Below are 21671 nucleotides of genomic sequence, written 5' to 3' on the forward strand. Positions count from 1 at the left end.
ATGAGCATCATACTGAGCATCCCAAGCGACTTAATTAACTGACAAGAAGTGACTCTCTCTATATTTTATAAATATTACATTGATATAACGTTGAGATAATTTATGTCAACGGTCCAAGTCCCAATAAAGTTGAACAGGTCTCCATACTTTGAGAAAAGAACTAATAGAATGATGTTTTTCAGCTATTACACTTTCAAATTTGTTGGTTATGCATACCGTGTTCCACCATACAATGTATTCTACCTTAGATAAGTCCTACCATACGAAGAAAGACTGAACGAATTGCAGCTATACTCTCTCGAAGAACGCAGGGAGAGAGGAGACATGATTGAGACGTTTAAGTATGTCACTGGTCGTATCGAGGGAGAAGATGATATTTTCCTTCTTAAAGGACCCTCCGCCACAAGAGGACACCCGCTGAAAATAAAGGGCGGGAAGTTTCATGGCGACACCAGGAAATACTTCTTCACCGAAAGAGTGGTTGACAGCTGGAATAAGCTCCCAGTGCAGGTGATCGAGGCCAGCAGCGTGCCGGATTTTAAGAACAGATGGGATGCTCATGTCGGATCTCTACGAGGGAAAGGTCATCAGAGAGCGATTAAATAGGGGGGGGGGGGGGTCAGCGGTGTGGGCAGACTCGATGGGCCTCGGGCTTTTTCTGCCGTCACTTTCTATGTTTCTATGTTACCGACAGTGCAAGATGTTTTTATGTTCCATTCTTTTTTATTAAGCAAGGACAACAGCAAGTACAACAGTAGTAGAAAACATGGTATATAATTTCAACCAACAACCGCGGAGGACTGGACTCTGATGTCCTCCACGATCAAAGCAACACCCCCACCCCACAGAGAAAGGTAGGGGAGGGTCATTGGGGTGGGCAGACTAGATGGGCCGTGGCCCTTATCTGCCGTCTATTTCTATGTTTCTATGAATAAAATTACAGCCTCTCATGCTTATTGAAGTTTGGATTTTAAAACAACTGTCACTAACACGAGTAACTGCCATATGGCGTAAGTGGCCGCTCCTGAATATTGGCGTGTAAATGACCTCTTGTGCTAGTGTTCTATAACACACAATCACGCACAACTAAGCGCATGGCATCCTTGTGCCTAAATATTGGTGATCTTTTCAGAGTCACTCCAAAGTACTAAGTTCTTCCGAGAATGTTTCTTATTCCATTGAAATTATTGGGCCCATCGTTGTGCTGTTTTCTTACAAACCTCATTATAAGTGTCCACAAATCTCTCTACCTTTCATGTCTGACAGTTTTAATAAAAGACCGAAAGTTGTGACAGTTCTGCCTGTTGATCCCTGTTGGTGTAGTACAAAAAAATGTGGGCCCGGTAAAGCAGGGGATGGTGAAAAACCACAGAGTAAATACAGTCACATTGCTTGAAACAACAAGACCTGAAATTCAATCCAAAGGCAGGTTGTCAACCTTTGTGACCTGGTGAGGAACCTATTGGAATATTGTTTTCTTTCTGTCCCGTTTCCCCCCCCCCCCCCCAACACTGATGATTAGAAAAGAGATTTGTTAATGGGTTTTCAGATAACCGCTCAAAGAATGAAAAGCAAACATACTTCAGGTTAAATGGCTCTCTCCCTCTGTGCAGGTCTATGTAAACGGAGAATGGGTTACCAGCATTGGAGAAGGAGGAAGCTTTGGCGAGCTTGCCTTGATCTATGGCACTCCGAGAGCCGCGACTGTCAAGGCCAAGACAGACCTCAAACTCTGGGGTATAGACAGGGACAGCTACAGGCGCATTCTAATGGTGAGTCTTAAATTTCAGCAGGTTGTTTTTTGGTCTTTTTTTTTACATTACACAAGAGTGTGGGGGTTACTTTTACAATTTGCAGCAGAGCTAGTATCTAAAATCGAATCCTTTAGAGCAGTGGTAGGCAATTCCGGTCCTCGAGAGCTGGAGCCAGGTCAGGTTTTCAGGATATCCACCATGAATATGTTTGAGATGGATTTGCATGCACTGCCTCCTTGAGATGCAAATCTATCTCATGCATATTTATTGTGGATAGCCTGAAAACCTGACTTGGCTCCGGCTCTCGAGGACCGGAATTGCCTACTCCTGCTTTAGAGGTTTAGCAGTACCAGAACACAGTTGTTCAGTACTATGCCTTATTTGTTGTTGTTGCAAATATTTATGCTTCAAGAAGGGAGGCCAAGAAACACAACTTACCATTTGTGCACAAGTGGTATTGCTCAACTTATCTTTTTTCAAGAGCAAGAGACAGTTTTCTCCCATTCCATAATATTGCACAGACAATTTTACATTTAGGACCAGATTCAGGAAATGGCGCCCAGCACTATTATAGGAAGCTCCAGGTTTGGCACCCTTTATAAAATAGCATATAGCGCCGATTCCCTTGCCCAAATTTGGGCACCATGCATGCTGAAACCGGATGTAATTTCTGGCGCCCAATTTGGGACACGCATCCATGGTATTCTATCACACTGCCTGCAAATTTCTGGAATGCCCCTGAGCCACTCATGCTCTTCCCTTGGCACACCCCATTTTGAGTTGCTTGCTACGGGATTTGGGCGCACTGTTATATAGAATTACTCTTAGCAAGATGTGTGCACAAATCCAAATTGGTGCCAGTTAACATCAGTAATCGATTATTAGTACCCAATTATTGACGTTAATTGTCTCATTATCCAGTTTAGCTTCATGCAGATTTGAGGGCCCTTTATAGAATCCCCTTATTAATATGCAAAATTGTGCGCACATGTTATAAAATACCTACAGGTATGTGCGTAATGTAAATAAGTTAGTTGCTAATTGACGTTAACATCCAGTTATTGGAGATACTTGGCGTTAATGGTGCTAATTAGCATTAATTTGCAGTTAGGCTTTAAGGAGCTGATTTTCAAAAAAGAAAAATGTCCAAAATATGGCCTAAAGGGGCAGATGGATGTTTTTCTCACCAAGTCCTTCCAATTCGCTATTTTCGAAACCTAGTTTCCAGATGTATTTCTATGGTGCTTGACAGCATGTTACAGGCCTAGCTTGGGCGGGACTAGGACAGACTTACGATTTGGACTTTTTTTTTTTTTGCAATAATCGAACATTTTAGAAAACACCCAGGGCATAAATTTAGACATTTGGAGCTGGACTATGAATAACAAATAAGTGTCAGAAAAGTGGCCAAACTGACCAGATAACCGCTGGAGGGATGAAGGCGTGAACCTTCCCTCCCCCCCTCAGTCCCCCAGTGGACGCTGACCCCCTTCACGCCGCCCAAAGATGTGAATGAAACAGGACATGAGAGTGCCAGTCCTAGTAGAGCAGCAAGCGGGTCTCTGGAATAGCCTGTGCAGAGCCTTAAACAAAAATGGCTGCCATGAGTTTACGCTGTAGTCTCGTACAAAGATCGCTCCTGCTCTGCTTCACCGCTAGACCACCAGGCTTTAAAAAAGTAAGTTGTGGAGGGGTACAAGAGGCGGGAGGGAGCTGGAGGTGGGTCAGTCAGCCCTATAGTTATTCACAAATTTTTGTTATTCGCTGGCCAGCTTTACCCCTAACACCCACGAATATTGAGGAGGAAGCATATTACACTTCTAGTTGACTATGTGAGCTTTCCAAAGTCCACCCAAATCCTACTGTACCTATATAGAGGTGACACCTGCAGGCATATGGGATATTGGTGTGGTGTACAGTTGGATCTCTCTCCACGTCCCTTCAGCGCCACTCAACCTCTTCCCCTTGGGCCAGTTCCCTCTCTTCCTGTCACCTTCGCGGCGCTTTTCGGAATCAAAGTTTTCTCCCTCTGAGCAGCCCGTACACTGCGGCCTTCTCACAAGTCAGGTGCGGCTGCCCCACAACTTCTCCTCTGACGAACTTCCTGTTTCCGCCTGGGCGGCTCGCGTCAGAGGAAAAGTTTCGAGGCAGTCTCGCATGACTTGTGAGAAGGCTGCAGTATCCTGGCCACTCAGAGAGAGAAAAGTGCAAGCGAAGGTGAGGGGAAGGGAGGGAGATGGCCCGACAAGGGGAAGAGATGCCCAGACCACAGGGCTGCCCTGTCTGCCCTCTCTTAACGCTGGCCCTGCCTGGGTCGGCCCCTTTGCGCTTCCTGGGGTGGGCCTACCAAGGTTCCTGCAGGCAGGGCTGCTCTGACTGGAACCTTCTTGCTGCTGAGTCTGGTAGGAGGTGGTGTGAAGGAGCCAACGCAGCCCAGGAGAGTCGCAGGTTTGTTGGGATTGGGAAGGAGGGGGGAGGTTGCTGGACCACGCAATCATGAGGAGGGCTGCTGACCAGGAGGGGTGGGAAGGGAGATAACTCGCGACAGATACTTTACTGCGGGGACGAGGCCATTCACCGCTCCACGGGGCGATGAATGACCTTGTCCCCGAACCCACGGCAACCAGACTTTTTTTCCTCTTGTTCCTGCGGGTTACCCATAGCTACCCATGGCTAGCCATGGGTAACAGTCATCATGTCATTCTCTACTATATATGACCATTCAGTTGAGGACGGGCTGAGGAGGGCTTCAATGACTGGGATGGTTTAGATGGGCTGGAGTGAGCTTTGACGGAGACTCCAGTAGATAGAACCTAAGCACAGTATCGGACAGAGGTCTGGGTTTCTGGCCCAGAAATATCTAAGAAAAAACCCCATTTACATTAAATTATTAACTTATAGAGCGTGTACGGGTTGGGCAGACTGGATGGACTATTCGAGTCTTTATCTGCCATTGTTTACTGAATCGTGTGGTGATGCCCTCAGATAGAAAACGCAGAGCTACATAAGGCAACGTAATGTTAATCACTGTCTTAAAGGTGATTCACAGAGTTTTTTTAATCAAAATAACATAATAATAGCCTTACAGGGTCAAATCAATGTTCCATCGGGTCCAGTATCCTGTTCACATGTACCTGGCAGAACCCCAAATAGTAGCAACATTCCAGAACCCCAAATAGTAGCAACATTCCAGAACCCCAAATAGTAGCAACATTCCAGAACCCCAAATAGTAGCAACATTCCAGAACTCCAAATAGTAGCAACATTCCATGCTGCTGATCCCAAGGACAGCAATGACTTCCTCCATGTCTATCTCAATAGCAGACTATGGTCTTTTCCTCCAGGAAATTGTCCAAACCTTTGTTAAAACCAGCTACGTTAACCGCTCTTGCCACAACGTCTGGCAACACATTCCAGAGCTTAACTGTTCTCAGAGTGAAAAAATATTTCCTCCTGTTGGTTTTATCTTTCATTAAAACTTATCTCCCTACAATATAATTTTCACTATTTATTCCCTAAATGGCCTTTCCCCTCCCCCCAGTGCCTAATTTATGTCATTTAGGCCTGTATTTTATAGTATTCTGTAACATTGTGCCTTATTTCTGGGAATGCCCCCCGATCCACCCTGACTCCTCCCACAGCCATGCCGCCTTTGAGTTGCGTGCTTTATAATCCAGATTCAGGTGATATAGAATAGTGCCTATGGCAGATGCGTGTGCAACTTCAAACTGTTGACAATTAATGCAAATTATTGATTGATGACGCCTTTACTCGTAATTTGCACGCCCAACTGAATCTGAGGGACAGTGTGCAGAAGCAAAAAGGTTGCCCCGGCTTTTTCATGAATGGTCTTCATTCCGCATCCGCACTCCCCCTTTAAAAAAAAAAAAAAATAGGAAACTTGCATGCAGTCCTTTTGGAAACGGCACTTAAGTTTAAAACAATCCTCCTGAAAAAACAATCCTGGTTTTCAGTGCTTAACGTAAACATTGGAGAGATCACCCATAGCACCACTTCCCGTGAGAATGGGGAGCTTGATTCAACAAGCAGACACATTTTTTTCCCATTTGATTTTTGGGGACAGTGGTCCAGCCTTCCTATAACTCTTGCAATTCTGTTTTCATAGCACTGATGACAACAGCATGCCATTAAACAAGTGCAATTCTGTGACTTTCTAAATAAACTGGATAAAAAAAAAAAAAATAACTGGCAGCTGCTGTAAGGCCCCAGAAGATCTCTCTGGGCCGGATTCTACAAATGGCACCGGTATCGGCGGCCGCTTAAAAAAAACAGCCGGCGATCACGTATCAATCACACACCGCGCCGTTTGCAGAATCGCAGCTTCCTGAAAGGTAGGCCAGGGTTTTCAAGGCCTCCATTTTTTGTGTCTGTCTTTCACGTGCATGCAGGCTACAGAGGCATGTTACGATGCCAAACGCCACTTCCAGCGATACAGGCGCCTTTTTCTTTGGCACAGGTAGGTGCTTTTTTTTTTTTAAATGGCGTTTTGCACTTAACCCCCCCCTCCCTTTTAGTTTGCCCTGCTAGCGGCTGCCGCTGTGGTAACTATCCCAAAGCCCATAGGGGTTTAAAGAACTTTGGGGGTTTTGCCGTGCAGATTTGTAAAAGGAGGAGGGGGAGGGGGTTAAGCTAGACGCCTAACTTTATAGAATATGCCATTTATAGAATATGGGCCAACAAGCAAGTTATCTTATGGTACTCACAAGCATCAATGAATAAAAATAGACAAAAATGAGAAGGTGAAGCTAAAGACCTCAGAATAAGAGCTGCAAAGTTTGTATCTATTGCATTGCTCAAAGTTCATTTAGGGGTCCTTTTATTAAGGTGTGCTAACCGATTTAGCGTGCTCTAAATGCTAAGGCATCCATTATAGTCTATGGGCGTCTTAGCATTTAGCCCGCCTTAATAAAAGAACCCCTTAATCATTGGTCAGGAAAAAAAAATTTAGAATTGAAGTGAAATCAAATACAGTGGTACCTCGGTTTACGAGTGCACCGGTTTGCAAGTGTTTTGCAAGACGAGCAAAACATTCGCAAAATCGGCGCCTCGGAAACCGAGCGTGCCTCGATTTGCGAGCGGCGCACCCTGCGATCCGGCACCCTCCCCCCGCGATCCCTGCAAGCCTGCACACCCCCCCCCCCGCCGCGATTCGGCACCCACCACCACAATCTGAAGTCCCCCAGATCCACCCGAACCCGCTTCTTGCTGTCATCTGGGCCTCGGCACCGGCATGTCCTGTGCGTTGGTGCCGGTGCCCGAAGATCGGCCTCCGCTTCTTGCTGGGCCTTGAGCATCTGCGCATGCTCAAGGCCTGCGAGTTCACGCTCTCTCCGAGATCTCTTATTTCCTATGGGGAAACTCGCTTTGATATTCGAATATTTTAGTTTACGAGCATGCTTCTGGAACGAATTATGCTCGTAAACCAAGGTACTACTGTATTGGGGAAACTGCAGGAAGCAACAATGAAGTGTAAAAAAGTGAAGTAACAGTCTCGTAGCATGCAAAAATCCACTTATCTCATGAAGTATAAATCTCATGAAGTTGAAATCTGCAGACTTTGGGAAAGCTCAACATGCTCCTAAAATGCCTTAGAAGGAGGAAATAACCTTTTGCAAGTGTTATTGTTCAATAATATGAGGCCTTACTTCCAGGTGTCACAATTGTTGCTAACCGAAAGAATTATAGATAATCTAGGCTTCTTTACCAGAAATCAGTGAGCAAGTACCATGCCTAAGAATCAACTGATGTTGGTGGTTTGCATTCATTATTTTAAATATATTTGATTCTGCTTGACTTTGCCCTTTAATTGGCCTATTCAGAACTTCTGAAAGGGTATAAGTTTACTGATAACCTCCAAAGGGAGTAACTTTATAAAAACCTAACGGTCCCTTTAATGAGAGCCTTGGTTGACTTTCAGGCCTGGGCTCTTATGGCTCCCAGCTATCCTTTTATGCAGGCACATGCGCTGAAAAAGATGAGCCCCTTATCCCCCCCACCCAGGCCCCCACCATCCCTCCCTGGCTCCCATGCTTCCTGGCTTCAATGCAGGTTTAATTCTGCGCATGCACATGACCATTGCAATTTCCTGGGTAGGGTTACCAGATTGTACTTTAGTAGAATCTGGACCCCCTAGGCCCGCCCAGTTCCGCCCGCCCTGTTATGCCCCAGTCCCGCCCCACGCTGCCCGCCCTCCTGCCCAACACGATTTCGAGGAAGCTTTTCAAAACCCGGACAAAATGCCGGTTTTTAAAAAGCTGTCCGGATCCCCGGACATGTCCTCAAAAAAGAGGACATGTCTGAGGAAATCCAGATGTTTAGTAACCGACCCAACTTCTTATATCGAGCTTGAGCGGAATAGGTAAAGCGGACTAGAAAACCTGATTAGCATAACATAACTCTACTTCCCTGACGTTTCTTCCTCTACCCTCTCCGTTTTATTTCAAGTATTATAACCTTTCCCGTTTCCCTTCTGTTTTATGTGGTGACAGGTCAAAAGTGCGCAAGACAATTGCGCGCAGACAAAATCGTGCAGACAAATCAGCACTAAGACAATGGCGCTCACAGACAATTGCACGTCACGATATCTCCACACAAGTCAATTGAGCGCAGCGACAACTCAGCGCAAGACAATTTAGTGCTAGATAACTCAGCGCAATGACAATTCAGCGCGCCACTAGAGACCACTTGCCGATCGAAGGACACGCGCACGTACAGCACTTTAACACGTCATGTTACACGTGATCACGTCAACGCATTTTTTTATCATGTACTGTATGTCCCTTCCCCCTGATTTTAATCATCTATATAATAAAATCCTAGCCGCGCATGCACACTCTTAACTGCGTGCTTCCATGATCTGTAGGTCTGTGGCTGCAGGAGTGCGCATGCGCGAGTCCCCAGCCTTCTTCCCAGCACCTACCTACACTGCCGACAGGACTGGCCGCCAGCGCTGGACTCTCCACAATATTCGGCTCCTCTCACCAGCCGCACAAGCGTCGGAGAAGGCTTCCGACGCTGGCGGGGATCGAGAGGAGCTGCGGCGACACCTCGCGAGGCGGGAAGGGAAGCGCCGAAAAACCACTCCAGCCACTACGTTCTTCGCGGTCCCGACTGCAGCAGCGTGTGCAGCACTCTACACACCCTGCTTCGGGGCCTTCTACTGCCCTGATTTGCTCTGCCGTGTTTCTGATGATGTCATCAGAGACGTGCCAGAGTAAATCAGGGCAGTAGAAGGCCCCGAAGCAGCGTGTGTAGAGTGCTGCACACGCTGCTGGAATCTGCAGATTTGTCGGGACCGCGGGAAGGGGGGGGGGGTAAGGGAAATGCTACTGCTGCACAGGGAAGTGGTGTGGGGGGAGGGAATGGTGCTGCTGTGGCTGCTGTACAGGGAAGTAGGGTGGGGGGAAATGCTGCTGCACAGGGACATGGAGGGGAAGGGAATTCTGCTGTGGCTGCTGCACAGGGAAGTGGGGGGGGGGAAAGAAAGACAGACAGCTAGCACCCGTTAATGTAATGGGCTAAAATAGTAGTTGATTATAAACTCTGTACGATGTAAACCACTTTGGAAATTAAAGCAGCATATCAAGCCATAATAAACTTGAAACTTGATAACAAAACATAACACATAGCATGTAACTGTAAGAATCAGTACGTATGCAGGGATTGTGAGAAATACTAGTCCCGCCCCCGTCTGCCTGCTTTCCCTTCCTGGGCGCAACCAGTGTGTAGTAACCGTGATCGCTGTCACATCCTTTTATCACATACGGTATATCTCAGGGAGCTTTATAAGAGCTTGCTCAAGAGCATAAAACTCTGTTCTACTTGCCGATGACTGTATTTATTTGAAATTTGATACACTGCCTTATCTTACGGAAAGTCAAAACAGTGTACAATATACAAAAGTCAGCATATAAACACTGGAAGGAACTCCAATTAAAACAGGGAAGTTTACATCCATACATCTAACAAAAAAACGTACAGGAAAGGGGGGAGAAAGGGAAAGGTGGGGGTGGGGGGTGGGAATGGGTTAGGGATTGGGTTACCAGATGTCTAGAAAAACCCGGATGTGTCCTCTTTTTAGAGGAATGTCCGGGTTCCTGGATGGACTTTCCAAAATCCGGCAGTTTGTCCGGGTTTTGGAAAGCCCCAGGCTTCATCCGCGTCTGGAGGGCCTTCAACAAGCGTGCGCGGGTGACTTCACACACATCTGCGCATGCGCATGGAGGTCGGTAAAAAATAGACAGGGCTTTTGGGGACGGGGCTGGAGGCAGAACGGAGCAGGTTGGAGGCGGAACGGGGCCATGCATCCGGGTTTTCCTGTCCTTAAATATAGTAACCCTAGTTAGGGAGAAGTGTGAAACAACTGTTAATACAGGATTAGCACTTAAGTCAGACTTTATACTAAAAACTAATTGAAAGTAATAAGATTTTAGTTTTGTTTTAAGTGGTCATCTTTATTTAATATATCACCTTTCCTCCACATGTACTTATTCATTTATTTCGCCCGTCCTCCCAAAGGAGCCCAGAACGGGTTACAAGAGTACATTCACAGTATAAACAGGATAAACTTTGGTGGGAAATACAAACTTGGTGGACATAGAAATACAAATTTCAGCTTTTACAGTATACACTTCTCCCTCTGTATTCGCTGTGATAGGGGATTAACAGACCCACGAATAACTTTTTCATATGTTATTCGCTGTTTTTTACTAAAAACCATCGTGAATATGGTGAAACCGCGAATAACACGGTGGGAGACCTGGCCTGTTCCTGAAGGAGAGGCAAAACACGGTGAAGAAAGTGCCGGGAATCGGCGATTTTTCTCTGTAAACGCTTGGAATCAGCGATTTCTCTATGCAAGCTGATGTAATTTGGGGGGAGGAGCCAGCAAGCTAAAAACCGTGAATAATCGAAACCGCAATTGCTGAAACCGCGAATACGGAGGGAGAAGTGTAGTCATAACATCCAGATTTGGAGATGCAGGCTTGGTGGACAAAGAGTGTTTTAAAGTTTCAGCATTATCCAACAGACATATGGTGGTTTAAATGACCTCATTTGCCAAATGGACATAAAAGTAGAATAGCTTTGCAGGTTAGTGCATTATTGAGGTATGGAGGTTTTTTTGTTCGATGGGTATTACTGATAAGTTTTGCAGGGAGTAGGATTGTTTAGAACAGGGGTGCCCAATACGTCGATCGCGATCGACCAGTAGCTCAGGAAGGCAACGCGAGTCGATCGCGGAGCCCATCCTGGGCTCCGTGATAGACTCGTGTTGCCGTCCTGATCTACCGGGCCGATCAGCCTACCTCTCCAGTGTTCTCTCTAGGGCCTTTTAGCTGTGCGGTCCGCCCAGCTGTCATCTGCTGCTGCCGCCGCTGCTGAACATTAAAAAAACCCAAAAATAACCGGCTTGGAGATTTCAGCCCGTAGCGAACTTATGCTCTGTGACTCTAACGTGTGCGTGCCGGCTTCCCTTCTGTTCCCTCCGAAACCGGAAGTTATGTCCAGGGGGGGGGGGGAGAGAAGGGAAGCCGGCACGCACATGTTAAGAGCCCTGAAGCAAGCGTTCGCTACAGGCTAAGGCGGGAGACAGGTTAGTGAAGCATTTCCTCTTCTTGCTGCCGGGTCCTGCCTACTTTCTGTTTCCGCGAAGGCAGGACCCGGCAGCATTTCCCCCAACAGCTCGATCGCGATGCTGGTCGGCCGAAGCAGGGAGAGGTTGGGGTGGCGTCGGCTTTCGGGCCTGTTATTGGTGGCGGTTTGGGGCCTGCTATTGGTGGCGGTTTGGGTCCTGGTCCCCGATGGCAGTGGCTTGGGGGAGGGTAGGGAGAAAGAAAGAAAAAGGGCAGACAGGGAGACAGAAGGAAAGAAGAGAAACAGAAAAAAAAGAAAGGGAGGCAGAGAGAAAGAAAGGGCAGGGAGAGAGGAAGGAAAAGTTGGGGGAGGGAACGAGGTCTGGAGGAGAGGAAGCATACAGGCTAAAAGAAGGGAAGAAAGATTGGATGCACAGTCAGAAGAAGAAAGTGCAACCAGAGACTCATGAAATCACCAGACAAGGTAGGAAAAATGATTTTATTTTAAATTTAGTGATCAAAATGTGTCTGAATTTATATCTGCTGTCTATATTTTACACTAAGGTCCCCTTTTACTAAACCGCAATAAAGGTTTTTAGCGCAGGGAGCCTATGAGCGTCGAGAGCAGCGCTGGGCATTCAGCGCAGCTCCCTGCGCTAAAAACTGCTATCGTGGTTTAGTAAAAAGGGAGGGGGTATATTTGTCTATTTTTGTATGGTTGTTACTGAGGTGATAGTGCATAGAGTCATCTGCTTTGACCTCTTTGAAAAACCCTGGAATAGGAATGATAATTAACATTTTCTATGCGTACAGTGTGCGTTGTGTTTTTTTTAAATTTTATTGTTGGTAGATCATTTTGACTTGGTCATTTTAAAAGTAGCTCGCAAGCCCAAAAAGTGTGGGCACCCCTGGTTTAGAATATAGTACCTTTGATTTTGTTTGGAGTGATTGGAAGATCATGTGATGCTTGCAAAGTGGTTTACAATTTATTGAATAGTTAGCAGGTACTCTTAAATATTTTCCTTATCTGTCCAGGTGGGCTCATAAACTAACTGGGCCAATGGAGGGTTAAGTGGCTTTCCTAGGGTTACAAGGAGCAGTGGTAGGATTGAACCCAGAACCGCATCTCTGACCACTAGGCCACTCCCTTCACTGGTAGCAGTAGATTAAGCTCTAATGTCAGAGGGCAAGTCATTCCAGAGACTCAGGGCCAAGAAAATAACAACAACTGAGTTTTGGGTAGATTCATAATGTGCAAATTTGGAAGAGGGTAATACCAGATATCATATTTCTATGAACAGTCTCCTAGAAGAGGTGGTGGAGACAGAGACTGTGTCTCAGTTGAAGAGGGCCTGGGATAGGCACGTGGGATCTCTCGGAGAGAGGAAGAGATAATGGTTACTGCGGATGGGCAGACTGGATGGGCCATTTGGCCTTTACCTGCCATCATGTTACAATGTTTCTATAACCATAAAGTGCTATGACATCACAATACAGGTGTTAAGAGCCTTAGCCTATAAGAAGAGGAGATGCAAATGCTAAGAGCCTTAGCCAATAGGGAGAGGAGGAGATAGTGGATGCTGCGAATGGGCCGACTAGATGGGCCATTTGGCCTTTATTTGCCATCATGTTTCTATGTAATGTCCCTTCCCTCCTCCTGTAGTTTGGCATCAAAGATCATGTGTTTCTATAGAGAAAAATTTAGCCATACTATGTTTTGTCAGTGGGAGCATAAAGTCTGTATGTTGATTATACACAAGCATTTCTGTGACCCAGCAGATTCCTCTCACTCATTTGGACTTTCAGTTCAGTTAGATGTAGCGGTATATAAGAAATAAATTACATTACATTAGAACCAGGGCTGGTGCCAAAAGCTGCCATCTGCTACATCATTCACCCTGTTTCATTCTCTGAGCTGCAGGTGTGGCCCCCAGCCAAGGGCTGAGCTGAGTGGGGATCTAAAATAAGGCAGGAATCTCTAATTAAACTCTGGAATTTGTTGCCGGAGAATGTGGTGAAATCAGTTAGCTTAGCAGGGTTTAAAAAAGGTTTGGATAATATCCTAAAAGGGAAGTCTATAGGCCATTATTGAGATGGCTTGGGGGAAATCCATTGCTTATTCCTAACATAAGCAGCATAAAATCTGTTTTACTACTGGGGATCTAGCTAGGTATTGGGATCTGGGTTGACCACTGTGGGAAACAGGATACTGGGCTTGATGGACTTTCGGTCTGTCCCCGAACGGCAATTCTTATGTTCTTATAGGCAGAGGCTAGTTCTGAATGAACTGGAGTCCCAAAGGACCAAGAGGAACATAAAATCAGACCAGTTCTCTGTAGGACAGGGAGGGAAAAGGCACAAGAAATAGTTCATATCACTGTTGAAAATAGGATTGCCAGCTGGCTCCAGATTTGTCCAGCAGGTTGATCCAGTCTTGCGCCGGGTATCGCTATAGAAATAATAAATAGTATTAGTAGATGACTTGTAGTCTTGCTTTTTTTTAAGGCATGCAACTGTTAGAAATGGGATAAAACCAGGTCTAGATCAACTCTGTTTGGGTAATATGCAGCCAGCTGACGGCCCTAGTTGAAAGAATTAAAAAATATAAAAAAATAAAGGAGACCCAGAAATCAGATCAAAAGAGGTAGCAAAAAATTCACCAAATAAGTAAGTTCTACTTTGAGCCATCTAGTAGAGAATGACATAGGGACAATTTTTTCCCCGTCCCTGCGGGAACTCATTTTCCCATCCTTGCAAATTCTTTTCTTGTCCCTGTTCCATTCCTGCAAGCTCCGTCCTCATCTGCACAAGCCTCAAACCCTTTAAAATCATAAGTAGCAACATTCTAGAGCTCAGATTGTGATGTCATAATGCCTCATTCCACCAATGCCTAAGCTCTGTCCTCATCTGCACAAGCCTCAAACCCTTTAAAATCATAAGTAGCAACATTCTAGAGCTCAGATTGTGATGTCATAATGTCTCATCCCACCAATGCCTAAGCTCCGTCCTCATCTGCACAAGTCTCAAACACTTTAAAATCATAAGTAGCAACATTCTAGAGTTCAGATTGTGATGTCATAATGCCTCATTCCACCAATGCCTAAGCTCCGTCCTCTTTTGCACAAGCCTCAAACACTTTAAAATCATAAGTAGCAACATTCTAGAGCTCAGATTGTGATGTCATAATGTCTCATCCCACCAATGCCTAAGCTCCGTCCTCTTTTGCACAAGCCTCAAACACTTTAAAATCATAAGTAGCAACATTCTAGAGTTCAGATTGTGATGTCATAATGCCTCATTCCACCAATGCCTAAGCTCCGTCCTCTTTTGCACAAGCCTCAAACACTTTAGAATCATAAGTAGCAACATTCTAGAGCTCAGATTGTGATGTCATAATGCCTCATTCCACCAATGCCTAAGCTCCGTCCTCTTTTGCACAAGCCTCAAACACTTTAGAATCATAAGTAGCAACATTCTAGAGCTCAGATTGTGATGTCATAATGCCTCATTCCACCAATGCCTAAGCTCCGTCCTCTTTTGCACAAGCCTCAAACACTTTAGAATCATAAGTAGCAACATTCTAGAGCTCAGATTGTGATGTCATAATGCCTCATTCCACCAATGCCTAAGCTCCGTCCTCATCTGCACAAGTCTCAAACACTTTAAAATCATAAGTGTTCGAGGCTTGTGTGGTTAAGGAACAGCTTACAGGAATGGGGCGGGGACAGGGACAACGACAAAAGTTACGGGGATGTAACGCGAAAATTGAGTTCCTGCAGGGACGGGGAAAAATTTGCCCCTGTGTCATTCTCTACCATCTAGCTAACATATTTGCCCTTAAACTGTAGCAGAAAACTAAAGAGAAACAGCAAAGGAAGAAGACACAAACATAGCTGATAGACTTGTTTCTTTCTCCTAACAGGGAAGCACCCTGAGGAAGCGGAAGATGTATGAAGAATTCCTGAGCAAAGTCTCCATTTTGGGTCAGTTACCTTCTCTACCTCGGCATCTATCACTTTGCATACTACAGATGCTGTTAAATGTTCTATTTTCAGGCCATTATTGAAACAAATGAATTGCTTGGAGCGGGAAGGCTACAGGGGCCACAGCCTCCCCACAGTTTGGCAGTCGGTGGTCAGTTATGGCTCTACTCCCCCACCCACCTCCTCCTGGCGCTGTACTTTTAAATCTTCAGGCAGTTGCCAAAAAGGTCTCCAGCCTGGAACCGGGTGATTTTGTATCTCTGGATGTGCATGACACGGATCTTTGGTTTTTCCGACTCACCCCAGATTATCTATTTATTGGGATTTATTAAGTTTCAAGTTTATTAATTTTTAATATACCGGCCATCAACGAGTATCTAGCCGGTTTACAATAAAATGCTAAAAATAGAGATAAAAGTAACACTTGTAAAAGTGATGTTTTTAGAGAGGAGGGGAGGTGTACGTTAAGGACATTGATGAGACGAACTTGAAAGTGAGGGTTAAAAAGGAGGGAAGGGGTAAAGTTACATAATTGCCTTTATGAAGAGATTCACCCAAGGCGTTGACCCAACAGGGTAATCTAATCCTTGGTGTACCTCATTGCATGCATGGAGCCCATTGATCTCACCTACTTCCCGTGTGCATTGCGGTGGGGCAAAACCAGGACTGGATCAGCCTGTTTGGTTGATCCGGGGTGAGTCGGTAACCCTACCCTGAGTGCGTGGGACTTTGTTGAGTTGCTATCATCCGAGAAGGGACAATTTTGGATAGATAATTTTGCTTTTGCTGTATCCTGTGATCGGGGGATGCTGGGGAACTTTGCAATTGTGGTCTGCTGTGTCCGGAATTATTTATCACATCCAGGGCAGTATGTACAGTATATGATGTTTGATATTTGCATATTTGGTCTGAGGAAGCCATGACACGGTCTCTCCTGAGCACTTGTAAGAGCTAGACAGACTTCAGAGTACAGAGTTGAATGGGCTGGGATTTTTATGCTCAGCAGCTTTTATGGCCCCTGTCAGGAATTCTTTAAACCATCTGTTTGGTTTCTTGTCCTTGGGTTTTGTTTTCCTTTGATTAATGTGATAGCCAGAAAATTTGGACATGTTCATGATGGCTTTCAGTAGGAAAAACAACAAGACCCTGGTTCCCTACTGATCAATCACCATTAGGAGAACAAAAACCCTCCACTAAGTGGGACAGCATTAACCATTATAATGAAGTGTTGATTCTGTTGGGGGAAGTATCATCTTGTAGCATATCTAAAGGCTGCCCCCTTAAAAAAAAAAAAAAAAGTTGCTTTTTTTGTGAGGTAAGTGAAGTAGAACGTAGTGGCCCTTCTGCTGGGCTGTGAGAAAATATTGTTCTTTTACTAGGGCAGATAGAGACATGGTACCTGAATGATGAATATAAACGAGCACGCACTTGAGCCCCACAGAAGGTTGTGTCGTAGAAATTTGTCCAAAGTCTTGTGCCTCGGAGATCGTTTGCTTATGAAGTTCTTAGGCATTCTCTTCTCGTCGCTTTCAGTTCAAACGTTTTATTAAATTTTTACAACAGACGAAATACAACTAAAGAGAACTCTATAAAATATAGCGTATAAATTCAACAGAGTGATATATCATTGTCAGAAGGGAAGAAATACTACAATTATTATCTGTTTATAATTAACAAAAAACAATCATAATACCCATTGATGAGATCGTATATTAAACCTGTGAAAGGTAAGTTTCAAGAGATTTCCAAATCTTCCAAATTTTATTTAGCCCGTTCTCCCCAATGAGCTCAGAATGGGTTACTGGTTAACATGGTTCATAGACAACGGCGCGCGCCGACAACTGAGCGCAAGATGGAGGTGCGCGCCGAAGAAAATTACAGTTTTTAGGGGCTCTGACGGGGGGTTTTGTTGGGGAACCCCCCCACTTTACTTAATAGACATCGCGCCGGCGTTATGGGGGGGTTTGGGGGGTTGTAACCCTCCACATTTTACTGTAAACTTAACTTTTTCCCTAAAAACAGGGAAAAAGTTAAGTTTTCAGTAAAATGTGGGGGGTTACAACCAGTGTTCCCTCTAAGCGGGCGGGTGTTGTGAGCAAACTTTTTTCACTGTGAGCTAAAAATATCGGGCGCCAGCAAGTTATGAGCCAAATAAATATGTTGCTTTCTACCACAGAACTTCCTTACGTTTGTATGGAATCTATCCCCTTTCAACTTTAGAGAGTGCCCTCTCGTTCTCCCTGCCTTAGCTACTAAGTCTATTCCCTTCAGTACCTTGAATGTTTCTATCATGTCCCCTCTCAATCTCCTCTGCTCAAGGGAGAAGAGGCCCAGTTTCTCTAATCTTTCGCTGTACGGCAACTCCTCCAGCCCCTTAACCATTTTAGTTGCTCTTCTCTGGATCCTTTCGAGTAGTACCGTGTCCTTCTTAAAGTACCAGTGCTGGACGCAGTACTCCAGGTGAGGGCGTACCATGGCCCGGTACAGCAGCATGATAACCTTCTCTGTCTCTTCAGTCCAGCATCTGCCCCTTCCATTCACTGTCTGTCTTTCCCTGCCATCTCTCCTCCTGCCCCCCCCCCCACCCCCCAATTTGGTCTAGCATCCATCATCTTCCTTCTGTTCCCCTCATGGTCTGGCATCTCTATCCTTCCCTCCCCCCTGTGGTTTTTAGCATATCTCTCTTCTCATTTCCTCCACTCAGATCTGATCATTCTCTGCTCTCTCTTCCCTTTTCTTCTCTGGTCTTCCTTCTCTATTTTCTGCCTCCATCTAAATTAAATTCTTTCTTACTATTTAGTCCCGTTTCCCTCTTTTCACTGTGTCTACACACAGCTTGTCACCCCTTTCCCTCACCCCTCCATTATCTTACTATTTTCTTCCCCCTTTATTTATCTCCTCCTTCCATCCAGTATGTGTTCTTTCCCCACTTCCATTCAGCATCTGCTCTCCCTTCTCAACTGACATCCATCTGCCTTCTGCTCTCTCTCCCTTCTTCTCACTTCCATCATCTGTCCCCTTCTCTCTCTCTCTCATCTCCTCCATTCCATCATCTGCCCCTTCTCTCTCTCTCTCTCTCTCCCCCCCCCAACTTCCATCATCTGCCCCCTTCCCCTCACCTTTGTGGGTCACTTTCTTTCCCCTGAGGGTGGCTCATGTCACAGGGGAAGCTTTGGCCGAGCAGAACCGCTTGATTGACAGTGGAACTTACTTGATTGATGTCGATGCTGGGGCCCGTTGCCGTTTGAAGGAAAAAAAAAAAAAAGGTGGAAAAAAGGAACCTGTAAAGGCGAGAGGAAGGGAAACCTCCAGGACAGCTGCTTTTTGCCCTCCTTCAGCGGCCCAAGAGTTCAGACCAGCAGCGGCAGCTCTGTATGCTTTTAACTTCGGCACAGAGCTGCCCCTAATCAATAGTTTAGCGCGGTTTCATGAGGCAGCCTCGGGGCCTTTGATAGCCGGCCCGCTTCGATGATGCGATGTGGGCCGGCCTAGCAAAGGCCCCGAGGCTGCCTTATGAAACCGCGCTAAACTATTGATTAGGGGCAGCTCTGTGCCGAAGTTAAAAGCATACACAGCTGCCGCTGCTGGTCTGGAGGTGCGGAGACAAGGCAGGAGGCAAACGCGGTGGAAGGCAGGAGTCCCGGCGAAGGCAGGAGTCCCGGCACAGCGACTGCAACAGGAAGTTGCAAGTCAGCTGACGCCGGCCTTTCGTTGCGGCGGGGACCGAATCCTTCGCGGACCGGCAAGATTTTGTTTGCGGACCGGCGGTTGAAGAACTGTGCTCTACACTGTGTGCGCTGTGACGAGAAACTTGTGCGCTGCGAGGTAATATTTTGTGTGCCAGCGCACCCCAGCGCAGCTTAGCGGGAACACAGGTTACAACCCCCTACACCCCCTACAATGCCCTCCCACAACGCGGCGCGATGTCTATTAAGTAAAGTGGGGGGGTTCCCCCCCCAAACACCCCCGTCGGAGCCCTAAAAACAGTAATTTTGAGCGGCGCGCACCTCCATGCTGCGCTCGATTGTCTGAGCGCACCTTTGTCCCGGCGCGCTTTTGACCTGACACCGGTTAACATATATAACGTACAGTCAAATGGTTTACGATTTGTCATGTTTACATGAAAATGAGATTGTCCTAGTGAACCTTCGGTAGTAGGCAAGTGATTAGGTGAAGACATATATTTTTATTACTATCCTAAAGTTCAATAGCCCTTCGATAGATCTTATCTGTGGGGGTAGTTGGTTCCATTAGTATGGTAAGAAATGTGAGTAGGATGAGTCTGCAATTGGAGGGCATGACCAGAGGGGAGTTTGGAGGTGCCTTTCTTCTTGGGAGTGGAGTGGTCAGTTTGGTACATAAGGGGGAAGTTTGGTTGCCATGTAGGCCGGTGCCATGTTGTGCATGGATTTGTTTGCAGAATTTGGTTATGAGTAGCCAGTGGATTGATAACAGAGCCTTGGAGACTTGGTCGTGGGCGTGATTGCTGTGTTTTGTACACGTTGAAGACTGTGTATATTCTTTGCTGTGAGACCATTGAATAGCGCATTGCAGTAGTCCTTGCAGGAGAGGACAAAGGCATGGAGAAGTTGGGTGAAGCCAGATTCGGTGAAGTAGATACTTATTTTCTGGAGTTGTCGCAGGTAGTAGAATGAGGTAGAGACTACCTGAGAGATATGGTTGGAAAGTGGTAGGTTGGAGTTGAGAAGTATCCCTAAGCTGCGTGCTTGGATTTTTGCAGTTATGGTAGTTGATTCCCAGAGTCCATATTGCCTGTGAGCTAGAAAATATAGAGACTGAGATAGGCTAATTGATTGTGTAGGTCTGTTGACTTTATACCAAAAGTATTTGCAGTCTACAGCTTGATCAGTAATTTCCATCTCTTGTTCCCAAATTTTTGTAAGTCCAAGATGTGCATGAAAAGAGAAATCATTAAGAATTTTGTAGATGGGTGAGACAAGCCTTCCACTAATCATTTTTACTTAGATCATAGATAGATGTTTCTTGTAAGTTATCAACATTTATGGAACTCTTTTTTATTGTTTATATAACCAATTATAGCACTGTTAAATAGATTTTGTTCAGGTATGACTATAATGCAACCTCTCTCCTCTAAAAAAAAAGATTTGTTTGGGTTTTTTTAAAAAATAGGTCTCTTTTCTTTCCATTCTCTCTGTTGGTTGGGATCACTTAGAGCAGGGGTCTCCAACTCAAACCCTTTGCAGGGCCATATTTTGGATTTGTAGGTACTTGGAGGGCCTCAGAAAAATTAGTTAATGGTTTATTAAAGAAATTACAATTTTGCATGAGGTACAACTCGTTATACACTTCTCCCTCTGAATCCGCGGTTTCAGTATCCACGGATTTGATTATTCGTGATTTTTTTTTTTTTTTCAATTTCCTTTTTTTGGGCTATTTTTTACCTGTCTGAGCCTCCCTGGAACCTTACCTGGTGATCTAGCGGTAAAGCGGGGCAGGAGCGATCTTCCTATGCTCGTGTCCCATGCAGAGCCATCATCAAAATGGCTGCCGTGAGTTCCCGTTGTAGTCTCGATACAGAAGGGAGGCAGGGGTGGGTCAGAGCCGGCCGAAAAGTTATTTGCGATTTTTCACACTTCATGGTCCGGCTCTGCACCTAACCCCCGTGGATACGGAGAGAGAAGTATAGTTTATAAATCTTTCCTTTTGGTTAAGTCTTAATAATAATATTGTCATTTATAGCTAAAGAGACATATGATCAAGAAACTGTTTCATTTTACTTTTGTGATTATGATAAACATACCGAGGCCCGGACCGTGAGGTTGAGACCACTGACTTAGAGTCACTATTCTAATCAGGTCAACCCAGAGAAACTGACCCAGTTTTGCCTTGTTGGCATTGATACTAGGACTGGGAAGCCCAAAATATTTCATTTTGTTTTGCTTTTTGAGTCATTTTCAGCATTGTTCATTTTGCTCGTTTTTTTAGTCTCCATTTTTCTCTCAAGGCATTTCATTAAGAGTGTTCTCTTTCCTGCTGGAAAAGGGGATAGAGGGGTATAGATAGAGGATTACTGCACAGGTCCTGGACCTGTTGGGCCGGTGCGTGAGCGGACTGCTGGGCACGATGGACCTCAGGTCTGACCCAGCGGAGGCATTGCTTATGTTCTTATGATAGCGTTCAATATCCAGCTCTTAGTTTACTACTATTTTGCTCACTCATCTAATCAACAAATATGAACGAATGTGAAGCACTATAAATCATATGTATCTTCAATATAAGATCTTCCGTTTAGGTCATCAGATGTGTTTTCCGTGTCTTAATCCTTTTGATCAACAGAAATATGTGCATAGCTTAGGCAA

The 21671-nt window shown here is 45.4% G+C and overlaps 1 protein-coding gene across 5 annotated transcripts in view; it reads left to right on the forward strand.

Annotated features, from left to right (window-relative positions):
* Positions 1-21671, forward strand: part of PRKAR1B (protein kinase cAMP-dependent type I regulatory subunit beta) — a 226967-nt gene that overhangs the window by 120922 nt on the left and 84374 nt on the right. For all 5 annotated transcript variants that reach the window (XM_033915035.1, XM_033915033.1, XM_033915036.1 and 2 more), the window contains 2 exons: positions 1614-1772; positions 15270-15330. In XM_033915035.1, the coding sequence (XP_033770926.1) occupies positions 1614-1772; positions 15270-15330 (220 nt within the window). The remainder of the gene's footprint in view (positions 1-1613; positions 1773-15269; positions 15331-21671) is intronic.

The sequence above is a fragment of the Geotrypetes seraphini genome, chromosome 11, assembly GCF_902459505.1.
Source record: "Geotrypetes seraphini chromosome 11, aGeoSer1.1, whole genome shotgun sequence".
Lineage (NCBI taxonomy): Eukaryota > Metazoa > Chordata > Amphibia > Gymnophiona > Dermophiidae > Geotrypetes > Geotrypetes seraphini.